Here is a 19,471-nt window from a genome sequence, read left to right as displayed (position 1 = left end):
ATGTGGGCCTGAAGTTTCATTCACTCTTTTGGGCCTCTATGTATAAAAAGAGCCCATCAGCCAAACCAAACTGATTTGATGAAACCAACGGTTGAGATCAAACCAATAGGATCTTCTCCGGATCATTTTGGTGAAAATCTTGGAGATCCGTGAATCGTGTCCATTCATCGTACATCGTGCGGTCAGTTTTTGTCAAATATTGTTTATGTTTATTTTTAAATAAAAATATTAAAAATATTTTCTGACTGCATGATATATGATAAACAAACACAATTCATGAATTTCTGAGATCCTTACAAAGAGGATCCGGCAAGGATCCGGATTGGAGATCAAAAGGCAATGAGCATGCCCACGTACACGATGACGCTTTATTTCGGTGATGCGAATCAGAGGGAAAATTAGAAGGATCAAAATTTGTGGCGCCCCGCGAGAAAGCTAGCCTAAAATCAAAACCAAAAGATCAGCGAAAGGAAACTCAGAAGCAGCGACAAAGAATCGATCAAAAATTCAAAAAATGGTGCTATGGGAGATCACATTAGCCACCGCCTATTTCTTAGGGCTCTGTTGCACTTACAGACACGCCCTCAAGATTCAGTGCGGCCTCATCGGCCCTAACCACCTTAAGATCTGTGAATTTGCTCACAGGTATTTCTATTTCCTTTTTTTTTTAAAATTAGTTTTAACTTTTGAAATATTGTGATTTCTATCAAATCATTAAAATTGATAAAGACTTGTAATACATGTGATTTTTTTATTATTTTCTTTAAAAATTGATTAGAAAAAGTTGTATGTGATTTCGCTAGTTGCTCATCGAAATGTAGGCAGATTTGTGTTTGTTTTAAGGTTAGGAATTGGTTTTGATTGTGTTATATGATTTCAGAATGTTTTGTAATTGGATAAATGGTCCTCGTGGTGATACGGTATTCGGAAGATTGCCTAAAAAAATTCGGATTTTAAACCCGTGTGGTGTAGTTAACCCAAATCAAAACTTATGTTAGTTTCTCTGCAAAGTTGTTTTTTGTTTTCGGAAGAAGTCAGAGAAATATATAGTTTCATAGATATGCAGCAAGCTCCATTTACCAAGGGATCCGGCAGCTCTAAATCTTCTTTGTGTCATCACTTTTACAAGCTTGACTACTATGGTAATGAGCCCCATAGCCTTGTTCTGGATCAATTAGCAACATGTTTAATCATCACTTTTACAGCTTTCAATCTTCTTTGCGTCGCCACTTCTATAATTAGCAACAGGTTTAGCTTCGTAGAACTGATGCTTATATCCTGTATCAATTCTGAGCAGCTCTGCATGCTTCCCTGATTTTGCTAATTACTTGAGAAGCATGTCATGTCCAATTGTTCCCAAAACATATGAAATTTTGGCTTGTGCATCGATGGTGTAAGACACTTCTTAATTATAATCAAATAAAAATTAATTAATTAAACAATATCATAGTTAATTCTTCGGACCAATGTCCTTGAGGCCTCTGCTCCTTTCCCATGGCATACATGACAATCACCACAAGATCCTTTTCCATCATTAAACCCGTCCTTGATCTGGGTAAGTAGACTGTCATCAGTGAGAAGCCTCAGATCATCCTTGGTGTTTACATTTTCAGTCAAAAGACTCAATGGTGGTGGCGGAGGAAGCTTGGTTGTTGAGTGTGGAGCCATGGGTAATGGGTTAATGGAGAATCAACTGAAATTTTGTTTTTTGGCTTAAATCCTAACGGATTTTACCAAAAGCGTTTAAATCCATATTTCTTTTTACCACGGGCGCTACTTTCCAACTACCACATTACCACGAGGACCATTTATCCAATTAGGCCATCTTATTATGTCAGAAATTAGCTGTGAATGGACAGTGATTTATTTCTCTCTTGTTTCAGACCTCAGTGATGGATTCATTGCTGTTGGGCAAGTCAGTAAAGCATTACTTATTTTACAACGAACTATATGAACCGAATAATAGGATATGGGGGCATTCTGCCATCCATTTTTTGTTGCATTGAACACTTCAAGGTTGCTAACATCTTTGAAGCCTTCATAGTATTTATTTGATGCTATCAATTTTTATATAATGCGGCTTTCCCACATTTGATCAATGTTTTTTTTATCCAAAAGGCAAAAATATTTGATAAGCGTTTGGTTATCCTGGATGGTTAATTTGAGTAGTTGGCATAAACACACTACTCACCAGTGCGGTGTTTAGTTTTAGCAGTAGGATTTGTGGTCATTGATCAATGATGTTTTTTTGTTGCTACTATCGAGTTTCTTTTCTTACTTGCTATGATGTTGCCAGGATGGTGCTATCCACACACCTATTTTTACCTCACACACCCCTCTCAATGTCCAACAGTCAAATTAGGTGAATTGAAGAAGATCAATGGATCAAAATTAACAAGGGTTCATGGGAGGTAAAAAAGAGGTGCGTGAATAGTACTACCCAGTTGCAATAGTTGTTCACTAAATAATGATTGCTTATCATTTTTGCTATTAGTTTATAACTGCTGCAACCACTGTGTTTTTCTTTCATTCAAATGAGAACACGTGCAGTGTTTGATGTAGCTGTCAAGGTTCATAAGAACATACAGGAACGAGACATAGAAGTTGGTAGAAATCTTGGCAACCGGATCCTGCGTTGGCTCAATCGGATGAAACCTGAAGTTGAAGATTCGGGGTCCCTTGGACAAACCTCCCGCTGGTTCTAACTCTAGCACGAGTATTACAAAGCAGGTGGAATCTTCCCAGCTCAAAACTCTTGGAAGCACCAAGATAACTAGAAATCAGGAATTTGACAGACAGATGTTTTCAACAATGACAAATATGTGGTCTAAACCGTTGCCTCCAATTACAATGATGATGAGATCACGGAAACCTTCGGGGAATATGACCCACTAACGCCACTTATGAATGAACACACCTCAATCATTAAGATCGAACAACAGTACAGGGGGGTTTGGAGGAGTTATACGAAAGGACATAATGCAGTGGATGTTGCAAAAATGATGGAAACGATGTACTTCCCCTTTGTGTTTTCGTAGAAGCCAAACAATCTTGAGATGGGATTGAGGAGAAAAAGGTTTTGAGGATGTGCGGTTCCTCTGAAGTTGATCGGACTGTTGTCTCTTCAAAATCTGCTTTCAGATAAGTTTTTGGTCTTTCTTTTTTCTGAAACAAACTACAAGATACTCTTTGTTTTGGTTGTTGTTCCTTGTTCTCTTTGTTTATTTTTTGGGATAGGTGGTAGCATAGAGTGACATGATGAGGTGATTTTGTAATTAAATAAAGGAGAAGTTAATCAATGAATGTTGCTCTGTAATAAGTTCTGACCATAATCAGCTCAGCTAGTTCTCATTTTCTTGTTATATTTGTTGATTAATTGGCCCGACGGATAACATTATTATCTTGTTAGGGTTTATTTTCTAAGCTTTAGGATTGAAGCTCTGAAAGCCTAACCTTGAACTTTAAAAGGGTACGTTTGGTGCACAAGACATGACTCAATTCGAACTTTTTTTTGCATCCGATTGGGATGGAGAAGATAGAACATTTTCACATCTAATGTGCATCTTTAACCGATGTGACCAAATGTCACGTGTAGTTTTTAATGGTAACTTTTGACATCACAAAGTGCTCCAACCGAAGAATTAATGTTGACTAGGATTTGAAGGTAAGAAGTAAGAATCACGGCGCCATTTTGTCAGCAACCAAGAGCACCTCTAATGAAGATGTCAAAAGATACATACCATATGTTAATTTAATAGCTAACGTGGTTTCTCTTCCTCCAACCCATGTGTTTTTTTGTTATAAATGATACTAGGACCCATTTTTAAAAAGAAATCAATTAAAATAAAATTTTGATATGTATAATTGGTGCATTAGTGAGACCTACACAATAAAATAATTAAAAATTATTTTACATCACCTTTTCTCATATGTCAAATTTGACATATGGAAATTCATATGGCAATCCACTTATGATTGACTTATCTGTTGGAGTTTATTCCTACCTTCAACTTTAATTCTACATTCCACGTAGGATTTGACATTTGAAGATGGTCTAAGGTGGTCATCAACTCCTATCTATATTTATTATGTTAAGATTGATTTTAGTGATGTCCCACAATTTCTTGAATACACGTGCCTTTTTTCCCCTCTTTTTTTCCCTCCCCTTCCCTCCCCTCCTATTTGAACGGTCACGATTAAGTCACGCTAATATCTTATATTAATTTTTTTATAGAAAGAGAAAGACAAAATAAAGAATGTGAGAGGAGGGGATGGAAGGGGTAGAAAGAGGAGGGGAGAGAAGCCGTTTTGCTTGTTCGAAATTTCACAGATAAAACAAAGCAATGGTTGCATGAGTAGAAAAGAGATACAAAAAAACCTTGTCAAATATCGTGTGATGTGCCACTTAATACTACAATTTAATGGTATTCTTTTTTATTTGTAACTGAGAGATTTTAAGTTTGATTTTCGCTAAAGGAGAATTTGAACTACATTATTGCTAGCTTAATGTAAAGTTAAGTCCACTTCTCTCTCTTTAGTGGAAATAATATTATTTGTTTGAAAAAAAAAATATAGGAGTGATGTACGTAGCAAGTTTCAAGTGGGCCGTGGCCCTTGGAGATTTTGGGCCAAAAGGTAAAGTAAAGAAAATGAAAAATTTAGGGCTGTAGGATGGCAAATTGGCAATGGCATCCGTGTGAAGAGTTTCCCTGGCGTCTTGTGAGCTCAATTGTATCCTCTGACACACCCGACCCGGAATGTCCAGTAGGACTCCGAATCAAGCTGTGCTAACCGACACCTGGAAGGTGACAAAGCCATAAAGTGTGATAATGTGTAAACTATGAATAAATTTAAACCTAGAAGTGCCTAAATACACGAGTGCGCTGTGAGCGGTTATGGACCTATACACACATGATACAGAGCATAAGTAGAGTACAGTAAGGTAAGATAACGATTATACCATCATAAGAAGCCACCTATACTAAGAAGTGCCACGAATCCTCGTCGATACGGAAACTTTACTACTAGAACCTAGAGGGGTGCAAAAATAGAAAATGTTAGTGGCCGAAAACAAAACTTTTCAAAAACCATTCACTTATTAAAAGTAATGACCCCTCGATGTAACACCTGTATAATTTCCCAGAAAATCATATTACGTATAAGGATGAAATCAATTGTATACTATTAGTAAATCCAGAAGTATACCACGATCCAACATCTCATCAACAATATAAATAATCAGGAACTTAATAATCCATGCTAGCACGTAAGTCGGAGTCATCTATAGTGACATGTACGACTTACCCATATCTCATCAATCAATGCTAACACGTAAGTCGGTTATGTGCTAGCCACCTATAGTAACCTGTACGACTTACCCATATCTCATCAATCAATGCTAGCACGTACGTTGGAACCACCTATAGTGACCTGTACGACTGAACCTATAGCTCATCAAATATCCCTGCACACGAGTCGGAATCACCTCTAATGGTTTGTATGACATAACTAGGTGTAAATAAATACGCTCAAGTGCTACGATCATGTGAAGACTGTGCGAATAATCGCGGGTCACCTACGAGTCGAAACCATTTAATGTGGTCTGTACGACAGGCCTGTGCACCTACCTTGGATTCAAGGTGAGCGTAAGGTGCGGGAGGTGAACATCACATGAAGGTTTGAAAAATATTCTAGTATACAACATAAATATACCATCATTTTCCTTTCGTACATGAATTAGACAAAAAAAAAGTGACTACGTATATGACCTCGTATCCATGACACAACCGAACTGAATGTACCACGTTACTGATATAAAAGCACGCTCCCTTCTCTAGCAAGCACAAAAAGACCACCATCCCCCCTTGAGATCCGGAGATCCTCATCAAGGTATGTAATAACAAGCCAAGACTTCGTCCGCTCACCTGGAATGGAAACCTTAAGCGGTGGCTGACCAGAAATAGTCCTAGAGATACCTGCAACGGCGTCCTGCAAAGGACTGAGAGTTTGCTGGATGGGCGATAAATTGACTTTCTGTCCAAATACATCCACTTCTTGCGGGAGATCAATGCTTGATTTAATCTCTGGAGGCTGAAAGCTGCCTTCCTTGAATTCAACCTGAGTATGTACAGAAGTAAACTAGTAAGGTTCTGGTACACATCTACCCATGTAATAACTTCATGTTATTCAGTCTGATTTTGAGTGCAAGTGATACCTGGATTCTTAAAGGACTTCTAACTTCAAAACTAGCAGATGCACTGAATGAGAAACTAGCGAAAGGGCTGGACAACGTGGTGGAGTTCAAAATAGTCAAGTTGCTTGTGTTGATCACTTGGGTTATTTTATTTACCTTCAAAAAAGGTGTACTACCTGTTGCCAGAAGTGGCAACAGCTCGGAAGATGCAGTGTACCTGATTTATAGCAATGAAAACAGATAAACAAGATCAAAGAAATAGAAACTCTCTGTTTTATGCTAAAGTACTACTTCAGATGAACAGGGAATTACATTGCTCCATGATTTGAAGGGTAAAAGAGAAACAGAAAACCATGAACCATTCAATCTTTTAATCTTTCAATCTTTCAATCTTTCAAAAGGACAATCATCAAATTGTTTCAAGACATCAAGGTGAAAAGCAATCAGTTATAGAAATGTTTCCATCAATGGTAACACATTGTTTGAGATACATTTGGTAGCTACCACATGTGTAGATACGTCAGCTTCCAACTAGCTTGTCCACTGACTCTTGGTTCAGTTTTGGATACACGCAAGGCTGTTACGGCCATCCAAAACAGAAAAAAATTGAAGTTGAAAAGGGTAATAATGAAATCATAAAGTTGTAACTTCACTTAATATTTAAAAGAGATGAAAGGTTAAGGACAACAAACTGACACAAATGTCTTTATATATACATATATTTCACATGAAAAACGTTAAACTGGAATTCAGTTAGAAAAGTGGAAGACCAAAAACAAGAAAATAAATAGAGTTAAAGCACATTACAATACACATTTGAAGAGTAACCCTACCATGCCACAACTTTGGACATCATTTGAAAGGTTCAATTGGTGGAAGAGAGCATCACAAAAATCAGAAACCTTCTTTAAGAGCAAACTAGTACTTAAACCAACAACCTCAGGGGAGCACGACTATTATTTATTAAAAAAAAAAAACAACTTGGATGATTCCTCCCTCCATACCAATAAGATTAGAGAGGAAAGGTCAATAACAATAGCATAGTCAATCAAATGAAGAAAGTTGAATGAACAATAGCATAGTCAATCCAACGTTTTGTAAAGAGATGCAACGACCAAGGACTTTCGTGCCTAATTTCTTTGATCCCAATGCGGGGACCACCAAATCACAAACTAAAAGATCAGCAACTCAAATTGTTGCGACACCTATAAGAAACACAATTTCAATATGATTTTCAATTCCAACCGAAAACCCAATCAGCATGGTGAAAAACAGTACAAAAGAGAAGCACGTTCTATTACTGTATTAAAATGTAAATTTGAAATAAACATAAGATAATCAGTTCCAACTCCAATGCCTACATGTCAAGTGTGTAAAATGTTTTATGAAAACTTATGCAGGTAACGATCAGCCTAACAAATTTATAGCATGCATGATCATATTTTTAGCTTAACCAAACTATGACATGATGGAGACATTGACTAATAATGATGACTAATCAGCTATTGTTCACTCTTCTATCCACATTTGCCAACAGCCCTAACCATTTTACTTCATCTTGCCTATCCACATACACCAACAGCCCACTTCTTATACACTCCTGTGACTGCACCCCTCTTTTCTTTACAAATTTTATTTAATTCATTTTTAAAATGACTTCAAATTTCCATAAGAAAACTCTGGATATGTCAAATGCCACTTTTATCGAAATGCACATGTCATCTCATATTTAAAGAAGAACAAGTATTTGTATCACCGCCAGGCGGTAAGCACCACCACACATTGGTTGCCGTTACATGAGTATTAACACAAATCTCGAAATTTAAGTCATCTAACAACAATCAATGCGACCACCACTTAAAGGTGGTAAGCAAAAGTACATTGGTCATAAGAAATGCTTTTCTTTGTTAAACATGTTTCACTAATCTTTCCAAAACGACTTCAAATTTGTATAACGAACTCTGTAGTCAAATGGCAATTTGCCCACAGCAAATTTCATCTCATTTCTAAAGAATTGTGTTATTGAGTTCAAAAATGTCATTTGAAAATTAAAATCCATCTAAGTGTCTGTAATTTTAGTTCTATGCGTGCACTAATAGTATAACACAAAAATTGAACTTACAGCAAAACCCAGTTGCCATCAAGGAGGCCCAGATTCTCCGTCGGAGCCGGGTTGGGATTTGCCGCCTCCAACTGGCTTACGAACTCCATAACCTCCGCTCTCACTTCAGACCCAGCCCGAAACCCGAATTCAGTCCCATAAACCGTGTCTACCAAACCCCTCTTGAGCTCAGTAAGCTTAGTGTCCACCTTCTCCTCAATCACAACCTCAGATTTGGCTGCACTTCCATTCCCAACTTCTACAACCTCATCTCCTCCGCCTCCCCACTCGTCCTCGTTCTGCGGAGGGTCCGATTCGGAGATTTTGGACAGCGGCTCCGGCTCGGGGTCGGTCTTCTCGCCCCACTCGTCGGTGATATTGGTGGGGCGGTCGCCATCGGCGGGGGTGTCGTCGGAGAGAGAGGAACGTAGGCGGAGGGAGGGGAGCTTGGGTTTAGGGTTTGGGGAGAGGAGAGAGAGAGATTGAGAATTAAGGGTTGGAAATGAGGATGGGGAATTGACGAGGGTTTTGGAGAGGAGAGAGGAGTTTGAGGTGAAGATCAGAGTGAGAGCCATTTCTTTTTCTTTTTCAAGTATTTTGGGTTTTGTTATTTGTTATTTGGACTACTATCTCTGCTGTTTTATGCAACACGTCATCTGCTATTTATACCTTACAAATTTACAAAGAAATGTTGTTGGATCCACTCTTGTTATATATTTTTAGTATTGATCGTTCAATTTTAATTCAATTTAAGCAATAATTTCTTCATTAAAAATTCATGATCATTCGTTCTTTAACTCATCAAAATATGTTGTTATGATTTTTTTTTTAGTTAATTCCGTTAGAACTTTCGTCAAAATGAGTTACCATATATATGAGACTAAATCAAATAGCAAATATGATAAACTAAATGAGAAAATTATAGAAATGGTTCATTAACTTTAACCCAATTGGAGAAATTGTCACTTAACTTTAACCAATTAGAGAAATGGTCTCTTGATTTTAGCCCAATTGAAACAATGGACACTCAATTTTAACCCAATTGTGGCAATGATTCTTTCAACATGACTCATTTTAATAGAATTTCTGACGGAGTTGACGAAAAAGACCATATAACTAGACGTTTTGAGAAGTTAAAAAACCAATGGTCGTGAATTTTTAATTAAGGGATCATTGTATTAATTGGATTAATGTTGAAAGATTATTGCTACAATTTTTTCTTTATTTATTGAACAGAGACAAAAGAATATTTTTGTTCAAAATGGAAGACAAAATATTAGAGCGGGAATTTGTATCTGGGGAAACCTTCAAAAGCTAGAATCTAAAGCGTGTTGCTACTAGCTATCTTAAAATGTCACTACGCACAAGGACTCTTATGAGACTTTTCTAGAGCGTTAATAACAACTATGATTTTAAACATGATTTTTTTTCCATCAGTTTGATGTTAATTCATTCGAAGCAAGTAACTTGTCGTCCGATTGGTTAAGAGTCTTATCCCTTGTACCGAGTCGCATATTCGAATCTTCCTCCCCGTAATTTATATGTAGTGTTGACTATCCTATCATTTAAAAAAAAAATATTAGTTCATTGGAATAAGTTACATTCACACAAAACTACTCTTCTAAGGTCCTTATTTTGAAAACATGTTAGCTCTTTTTCATACAAATCCTCAAATTAATTTTATACTATCCAAATGAGAACTCCACATATCCTCAAAATGAGAACCATAGAAGAGCAGCTACGTACATTCGCACTTGTATCAAGTATGTCAATTGGGTAGTAGGCTTGAACTCAAAGTGATCCTACATAAAGCTACGACTTTCCCTAACCACAATGCACAAAAGTAACATGTGACGCATTATTACATGATCATCTAGTCACGATCATCTTCCCATTATCGCTTCCATGAAAGTGGTATTAAATCTTCTTATGTAGTATGTACCACCGTCACTACATCTTTATCGATCGTATCCCAAAATTTTTAATACAACTTACTTATTAGTGAATTCAGTCGCCCTTAGTGACTTTATAGGGTCATTTGTGTCATTTACTTTTCCATCTCAAATCAAATGCACAGCAACAATTCTGTATCCGATAGTACATTAGCTTTTCTCCTCTTCAATCAAATTAAATGGAAAAGTAAATGAGACAAAGAGGCAAGCAAAAACTTTCACGTCCTTTACTTCCTCAGTTTGCGAGAACTAGGCTCAAAGCATCCCGAAGAAAAGCAAGCAAGTATATGACAAATACCATGTTACCGGAAAACGTACGAGTGCACGTCGATAAACGACACAACTAGAATGCTAAAATAAGCTCAGTCTAATTCAATCTTATTTAAGCATTTTATTCTTGATTTTATGAATTTGTTTCATTTGAATCAGTAGCTGTAGTCATTTCAAGTCTACATGAGATATAAGAACTAGTACTTGTCAAGAAATTATAATCAATATGCTTGCGCAATGTTCCATAAAAAGTTAATAAAATATAAGCAAGCATAAATATAACAGTTTACAAAAGCAGGACAAGGAAATTAGTCAGTCTGAGATGAGATGGAAGAAAATCATATCTTGCTCATCCAACTTGGATGGTGGGAAGTGATAAGCAGAAGCACCAGTAGTGATGGCCTTAGTTCAACAGACTCCAGCGATAGCACATGAAACATTAAGCACGGGCAGCGGCATGGTGATGTCTCAAAAGGAAACCTTGATTAAGATGAAAGTGTTAGTTTGACAAAACCCTGAGATTTTTTTCGTAAGATTTTATTCTGCATGAATATGAGAATCTAAAATAGAATAAGAGAAAAATTGAAGCAAACTATGACCACAGTGGTTGCAAAGAGGAGATAGCTAAAATAAAATTAAAGAGAGAAGACCCTTATCTTTCAATTCTTCTAGTTGGTTCACTGTAACAACATCATCATGATGAGGCATGCAGCTCACGATTTTGAAGCGCTAACTTCCTCTCGTTCCCTTGTATGCCTTGACTTTTTCGTGAACCTTCTTTAATTTGATTAGCATGAAGCTTCTATATCACTTGGATATAAATTTGGTTATGAAGCTTGTTTTGGAGTTTTTCGGCACCTCAGTGCCATGAAAGCATTGATATAATCAAGCACCCATTAACTCTTTCATAAGATTGCAACTAGCTTGGCAATATAGATCTAAGTTACAGATAAAAAGGGACATTGAAAGAAATATTTGCATATGATTGTTTGGAAAAAGAAATTACCAAAACAAAACTGGAAGGGAGGTGCTTTTATCTTTAATTTTCTTGGTTGCTTGTTCATAAAAAATCTGTGAAGGTAAGGAGCCACTGTAAGAGTAATGGCCTAGTCCCTAGTCAAGTCGCCATTTATGTTAGGGGGTTTTGTGTTGAAGGTTTTGATGGGCATATGAAATAAAGAGGCGAGCCAAAACTTTCAAATCCCCCATTTTTGAGTTTATTTATTTATTTTAATCAACCCCATAATCTTATTAAGATAAAAATACAAATACAAATGAGGGGGACATAAAGCCAAACCTCATTGATGAAAATAACATACCAAGTAACACGATAAGGGAACCCCACTTACAAAGAAAACATATGAAAAAAATCATCTGAAATGATAGCTGGTAGAAGCAGAAAGATTATGAATATAAGTAGACGCTGCACATGAAGGAACATTGGACCACCAGTAATATGCATCATGATCTGCACCAAAATTAGCTAAGGCATCGGTTACACAGTTTCCCTTGCGAAAAATATGGGAAACAAAAACATGCATATGCCTAATCTGCCACAAGCAATTGCTCCAATCAACACGCAAATACCAAGGAACAATACAACTATGAGAGTTTAAGTAGCGAATCACCATAGTTGAGTCCGTCTCCAACCAAATGTGATGCCATTCACGCACCTAGGCAACTCGAATAGCCTCAATTATAGCAAGAACCTCAGTTGCAATCGAACTAAAAAAATTCATGGACAACGCAAAAGCACCCAAAACAATACCTTGAGAATCCTGAAATACACCACCATAACCTGCACAGACTGTAAACTTGAATGGCCCATCAACATTTACCTTGATCCACCCCACCCTAGGAGGTTTCCATACAACAGGAATGAAACGCGGGACAATAGACAACATAGGAGAAACACCTAAAGTCTAAAAAATAGGAGCACCTGACGTCGAAGGAACCAAGGAAAAAACCAAAGAGGCAGATTCTTTAGAACACGTAAGAATCCTCGCCTTGGCATGAGCCATACATAGCTTAGCACCCTCAAAACGAATCTTGTTTCGAAAAGACCTCCTCATTTTTGAGTTTGTGAAGACTAGGCCCAAAGCATCTCGAAGGAAAAGCAAGTCCTAGGGAATGCTTTGGTGTCTTCCAACGTCTCCTAGGTGCTTGGTTTGATGTTATGTTAAATGCTTCCAACATTAATGAAGTGCTCCCCACAACTATTGAGGTGCTTCTCGCGGCTGTTGAGGTGCTTCCCGCAATCGTTGAATATTTCTTGCCATGATGAAGTGTTTTCGATAGCTTTAAGGATGATTTATTAAACTAACAAATACTTGGAGTTACAATAAATAGGCTTGGCATGAGAGCTTGAGGTGTGGGAGCTAAAGGTGACAGGTTTAGCAAATGAGATGGCATAATTCATTTTGGTGTAGTTAGGCCGAGATTTACGAGAATGATTTGTAAGAGACCTTGGTAGTGGCTGAGCATGGTGGCTGGTTGAGGTTTCTAAGGTAGAAGATGAGTGGTGAAAGGAGAAAGCTTAAATATGGAGTTTATGGATTACTGGAATACTTACAGCAATCAATAAGGATTTTTGCTATGCGGTAGAGATAGATGACACACCCCGATCCAAAAATTGGGGTGTGCTGGTCGTCACGTGAGGGTGATGTAGCCAAGTGCGCAATGCGGAAGTAGAATAGTGAAAATACGAGGAAAATAAAGTCGACGAGATAATTTACAATAAAAAGATCAGTGAGTGATAGTGACAAACTTGGAAGGAGAAATGCAAAGTAAAAGTTCAAGTATCCTAGGTGCAGTCCAGAATAAACAAACACTACACAAGTGATAACTAGAAAGTCCTACATGGAGGGTGCTCTGTCAGAAATGCCTCGATACCTCTTTCGTCACCCACGTCCTCGCTACCTAAAACCTGGAGGGACGCAAAACAGAAAACGTGAGTGGGCAAAAACAAAGTTTGTTTTTCAAACCATTTCAATATCAAGTAATAACTCCTCTCTGTAAAACCCGTATACTTTCTAGAAAATATTATATGTACTTGTATATCAAATCATGCTAAAACGATAAAGCTCAAATATGCCATGCCAGAATATGCCGTGTCAGAATATCCAAACAAATAGTATAAGCATCAAGCAGGTAAGATAAAACAAATCATAATATGCCAGTAATATCAGTACGTCAGCTGGAGTCACCTAAAGTGACCTGTATGGCTGAAACTATAGCTCCTCAACCACTATCTTGCACACGAGTCGGAACCACATATAGTGGTCTGTACGACAGGCTGGTGTATATAAATACGCTCAGTGCTACGATCACGTGAAGACTGTGCGATGTATCGCAAGTCACTTACGAGTCGGAACCACCTAAAGTGATATGTACGACAGGCTGGCACCTGCCTTGGATCCAAGGTGAGCGTACGGTGTGGGAGGTGAACGATCACGTGAAGGCTAGGCCCTACTCTGGCAGAGCACGATCATCGAGGTTCAGGAATATAAGCTATGACTCAATCTCATCAACACCACATCTATCACTAACAACATACTCACCTGACTTACCTGAGCGTCCGTGGCACCAAAGCATAACCAACACAATCACAATAATAATAATGATGATATTCGACATGGCAATTCAATTATAAAACCATTAAAACGTAATTTCTGGAAAGATACCAATCAATATATATATATACACACACACACACACACATATATATACTGAAAACAAAAGCCCACTCACTGATACGTAGAAAGGTCGTAAGCCCCGAGCCTCGCGTGGCTGAGCTCGTACTCTGGATAATCCTCACCTATATGCGAAACAACTATATAAACGTCAAATTAACGCACATAACCAACCTTAAGTAATAACTTCTCATACATTGCTTAAATGAGGTGTTTGAATATACCAACAGGCTCTACTCAATCCCACGAACTCCTTCATATTTTAAAAATAATTTTCCGACCTCTCATGCGCCGCCACGCACCGGCCACGCGTGGGCACGTACCTGGCACGCGTGTGGAAACCTTAACGGCGTTAGGGAATATTCCGTTAAAACCCTAACAGAAGTTAACGGCCGTTACCTGACGCCGTTAGAATATTCCATTAATTCTGATAGAATATTCGCCTCATTCTCTGGTGAGCCTTGCCGGTCGCCGTCGTCTGCAACTCGAAATTTCACCGGTTTCTGGAAAAACTTCAAACCTTAATATCTTCTTCATTTCTCAACCAAATTCCATGAAATTTGTACCAAAATGAAGCTTACAACAAGTAGAACAAAACCTTACCACTTTTGGAAACTTAAATCCAATGGAATCTCGCCAGAGAAACCTCGATAATCCGGCCAAACCTGCAACTAGATGAACTCGAGCTTCCCAACGTCCAAAATACTTCAAACTTGTTCCCCGAGCTTCGTGAGAAGGTTTTAAAGCTCCCTATGACCTCAAAACTCGATGAAACCTCCGCGATCACGAGTGCATGAATAGTGCACCAAAATTGGGTTCTCAGGTTTTCGAAGGTTTCACGTCCAACCAACACCACCAATCGACTCTTGAGCTCGAAATGAGTCCAAAAACACCAACAACAAACACGATCCGTGCCAGAAATGGTTGGATGGAAGTTGTCCATACGATGAGGAAGAAAATGAAAGAAAGTTCGAGAGAGAAGGGAGAGAGAAAGGTCCATGGGTGTGTGTGTGTGGGTGTATGGTCCTAGATGAGTTCACAACCAAAAAGAACAACTAAACAACACCCCAAAATGGCAATTAACCACTAAGGGCAAAATCATCATTTCACACATACGGTACAAATGATTCGGGATGGGCAATCACAACCTACCCATCTTAAAAAATTTCCTCCCTGAAATTACACAACAAAACAAACCACTAGTAATAAAAAAACAAAAGGGGATACAAATCTCTCATCCAATCCTCCGTTTCCCAAGTAGCCTTCTCCATTGAGTGATTCCTCCACAAAATCTTCACCAAGGGCATTGTCTTGTTCCTCAGAACCTTATCTTTCCAGTCTAGAATAGTCACCGGCTCCTCGTCGTAAGTCAAATTAGGATTAATTTTCAATGGCTACGGAGGTAGTACATGCGATGGATCCGAGACATAGTGACAAAGCATCGAAATGTGAAATACATCGTGCACTCAAGACAACTTTGGAGGTAACTTAAGTCTATAAGCTACTTTGCCGATCCGCTCAGTGATCACGTACGATTTGATATACCTGGGACTCAATTTCCTCTTTTTCTCGAATTGTACAACACCCTTCCACGACGACAGCTTCAAGAATACCTAATCACCTACTTTATAGGTCCGATCGGTGGCATGTTTGTCCACTAAGCTCTTCTGACGGTCTTGGGCCACTTTCAGGTTAGACTTGATTACTTGACTATTTTGGGTAGTCTCATCCACTATCTCTGGGCCCTCCAAATCTCTTTCGCTTACCTCTGATCAACACTACCCAAACGCCATCATAACCATTCCTTGTACGGGGAAGCTTATACACGAAATCCATGGTAATATTTTCCCATTTCCACTGCGGAACGGGAAAGGGCTGCATCCGTCCAAACGGCTTCTTTCTCTCGGCTTTAACCTGCTGGCATACAATACATCTGCTAACATACTCGACAATCTCTCTTTTCATACCCAGCCAATAGTAAAATGGTCGTATGGTATGATCCATTTTAGTGCTCCCCGGATGCATAGCATATGCCGATACGTGTGCTTCATCCAAAATATCCCTATTTAACTTCGCGTTGTTTGGTACAAACATTCTACCTTCTAGCATGAACATGCCGTCTAATTCTTAAATTCGAAGATCTCTCTTTTTCCCCTCATTTCTTAGCTGAATCAGCTCTTGAGTTTCATCGTCATCCATCTGTGCCTCGAGTATACAGTCAACCAAGATTGGCCTAACTTGAAAGTGAGCAAGTAAGGCTTCATCTCGAGCTTCTACTTTTAACTTCACTCTGGTTGACCTTAAATCAGTAAGAAGAGGAACACGGCTTGCGTAAAAAGCATCAATTCTGCCTTAAGATTTCCGACTAAGTGCATTAGCCACCACATTTGCACGTCCTTAGTGATACTCGATCGTGCAGTCGTAATCACTTAGCAGCTCTATCCACCTCCGCTGGTGAAGGTTCAAATCTCGCTGAGTAAACAGGTACTGGAGACTTTTGTGATCTGTGAAGATCCTACATCTCTCACCATAAAGATAATGTCTTTAAATCTTCAGTGCAAACATGATCGCCGCCAACTCAAAATCGTGAGTAGGATAGTTTACCTTATGAGGCTTCAATTGTCTTGAAGCATAAGCAATAACCCTGCCATGTTGCATTAGTATGCATCCCAAACCATTCAACGACGCATTGTTGTAGATCTCAAAGTTACCACTATCATCTGGAAGTGCTAACATCGGTGCATGAGTGAGATAATACTTCATAGGTCATACATCGAGATAACTTGAAGATGCCGATGTGGAAGTGCCTTGATGCCGGGATTGTACGCCTCGATTCTAACTCCTGAAGGGGGCGCAAAACAAACATGAGTGGATCAAGTTGATATAAATAGATAGTACTAAAGCGATTATCAACATACTAACTCCCAAAGTTTTATGAAAACTCAATAGCATAATATGTAATAGCTAAGTCTCATATTCTAGTCTTTATGGATAATAAGCATACCATGTGCACAGATTGTATTCATGGGAAGATTACTCGAAAACCTTTTGATAATGAGTCTTCTAGATGTATCTTACCTTTTGATAGAATCCATTCAGATGTTTGGGGACCCTCTTCAATTAAGTTTATAGAAGGGTATCGATTCTATGTTGTATTTGTTGATGATTGTACAAGATACATGTGGATTTTTCCACTATATAATAAATCAGAAGTGTTTTTAATATTTGTCAAGTTTTACAAGTATATTGAGGTTCAATTTGGAGCCCAAATAAAGTGTTTACAATTAGATGGGGGTGGTGAGTTTGTCAATAATTCATTCAAAGAATTTATGCAATCAAAAGGAATGGTTCATAGAATTTCATGTCCATACATTCCACAACAAAATGGCTTGGTTGAAAGAAGACACAGGCATGTAGTTGAAATAGCAATAACTTTGATGAATGCTGCTGGGTTATCACAGGAGTTTTGGTATCTGTCTTGTGCACATGTTGTGTATTTAATAAACAGAATGGCCTCTAAGTCAACACAAATGAATTCACCTTATTTCTATTTATATGATAAGCATCCATCCTTAAAGGATTTGAAAATATATGGCTCAGCTATGTTTCCATACTTGAGACATTATAATGACAGTAAATTTCAACCTAGAACCTCAATGTGTATATTCTTAGGATATGCTTCGGGTTATAAACGGGCAATCTGCTATAACTTGCAGACGCAGAAATTGATTTTATCTAGACATGTTATACATGATGAGTCTCTGTTTCCTGCAAAGTGTAAACCCTCAGTGATGTCGAGTAGTAGATATGTACCATTCTCGGTCAATTCTACTCCAATTATAGTTTAATTAAGAGCTTCAAGTGAACATGACAGTATATCTACAGAGCAAGTTCAATCTATGTCTGATACTCATTCACAGTCTACACCACAAAGGCAGGAATCTGGAACACAGGAATCTGAGTCATTAAGCTCACATTAGTCTACTCCTATACAAGATCTTAATCAACCCTTGTCACCTGTCTTAGATCCAACACACCTTCAGGTATTACTTCCTATCTCTGTGAGTGATTGGAATCAATCCTCTAGTTTTATTCCAGCTAATAATTCTAGAACACACTCTATGACAACGAGACTTCAAACTGGAGCAATTGAGAGGAGAGATTATGCTGCTTTTTATGCTAGCTTACCTGAATTAAAATCTTTGGAAGTTGATGATGGTTCTATGTGCTATGATGGATTCTCTCTTCTGGCTGAAAGTGTTGATTATGAAGAACCAAAGAATTTTAAAGTAGCAGCTACAAATTCAAATTGGCAACAAGCTATGCAAGATGAGTTTGATGCTCTTAAAGGGCAAGGGACTTGGGTTCTTGTACCTCCTCCTCATAACAGAACTATTATTGGGAGCAAATGGGTATACAAATTGAAGAAGAATCCTGATGGTAGTATATCTAGATACAAGGCACGTTTGGTGGCTCAAGGTTATACACAAGAACATGGTCTGGATTATTCCGAGACGTTTAGTCCAGTGGTACGACACACTACAGTGTGGTTAATCCTTGCACTTGCTACAAGTTACAAATGGGAACTTCGACAACTTGACATCAAGAATGCATTCCTACATGGTGAGTTGCAGGAAGAAATATACATGAAGCAACCATAGGGCTTTGTCGATTCCAGAGCACCAATCCATGTTTGCAAACTTGTTAAATCATTGTATGGCCTTAAACAGGCTCCACAAGCCTGGAATGCTAAGTTCACAGGTGTGTTACCATCTCTGGGGTTCACAGTTTCTCAGTTTGACACAAGCCTCTTTATTAAGACAGATGGCGAGGATATTATCATTCTACTCCTGTATGTAGATGATATAATACTTACAGGTTCGAATATCACCAAAGTTCAGGTTGTGATTACTGCCCTCAATGAGATATTTGATTTAAAGGACATGGGAAGGCTCACATACTTCTTAGGGCTGCACATTCAGTATCAAAGCAATGGAGATATGTTTATTAGTCAGACCAAATATGCACAAGAGTTTATAAAAAAAACCAGGAATGGAGAATTGTAGGCCTACACCAATACCTTCAAAGCCTCATACTCAGTTACTCATATATGAGGGCCAACCTTTGTCTGATCCAAGTGTCTACCGGAGTATTGTTGGAGCACTTCAATATCTGACCTTCACTAGGCCTGATATTGCTCACTCTGTCAATGTTGTGTGTCAATATATGACAAATCCAATTGATGCACACATGTTTTTAGTAA

The 19,471-nt window shown here is 38.3% G+C and overlaps 1 protein-coding gene and 1 non-coding gene across 2 annotated transcripts; one reads left to right on the top strand and one right to left on the bottom strand.

Annotated features, from left to right (window-relative positions):
* The first annotated feature begins 323 nt into the window (after positions 1–323).
* On the top strand, positions 324–3,362 carry LOC137732489 (uncharacterized). The gene is made up of 2 exons (XR_015957559.1): positions 324–645; positions 2,540–3,362. It is a non-coding gene; the product is annotated as an uncharacterized LOC137732489 (transcript).
* Positions 3,363–5,679: 2,317 nt separating this feature from the next.
* Positions 5,680–8,931, bottom strand: LOC137731345 (plastoglobulin-1, chloroplastic). Its single transcript, XM_068470449.2, has 3 exons — positions 8,316–8,931; positions 6,215–6,410; positions 5,680–6,117 (listed from the first exon to the last, which is right to left on the bottom strand). The coding sequence occupies exons 1-3, from the start codon at positions 8,867–8,869 to the stop codon at positions 5,806–5,808; spliced, it is 1,062 nt and encodes a 353-aa protein (XP_068326550.2). The 5' UTR covers positions 8,870–8,931; the 3' UTR covers positions 5,680–5,805.
* Between the last annotated feature and the right edge of the window lie 10,540 nt (positions 8,932–19,471).

The sequence above is a fragment of the Pyrus communis genome, chromosome 16, assembly GCF_041283825.1.
Source record: "Pyrus communis isolate YQ-2024b chromosome 16, ASM4128382v1, whole genome shotgun sequence".
In the NCBI taxonomy this organism is placed as follows: Eukaryota; Viridiplantae; Streptophyta; class Magnoliopsida; order Rosales; family Rosaceae; genus Pyrus; species Pyrus communis.
The sequence above is the reverse complement of the archived record's forward strand: the minus strand, read 5'-3'. Positions and strand labels throughout refer to the sequence as shown.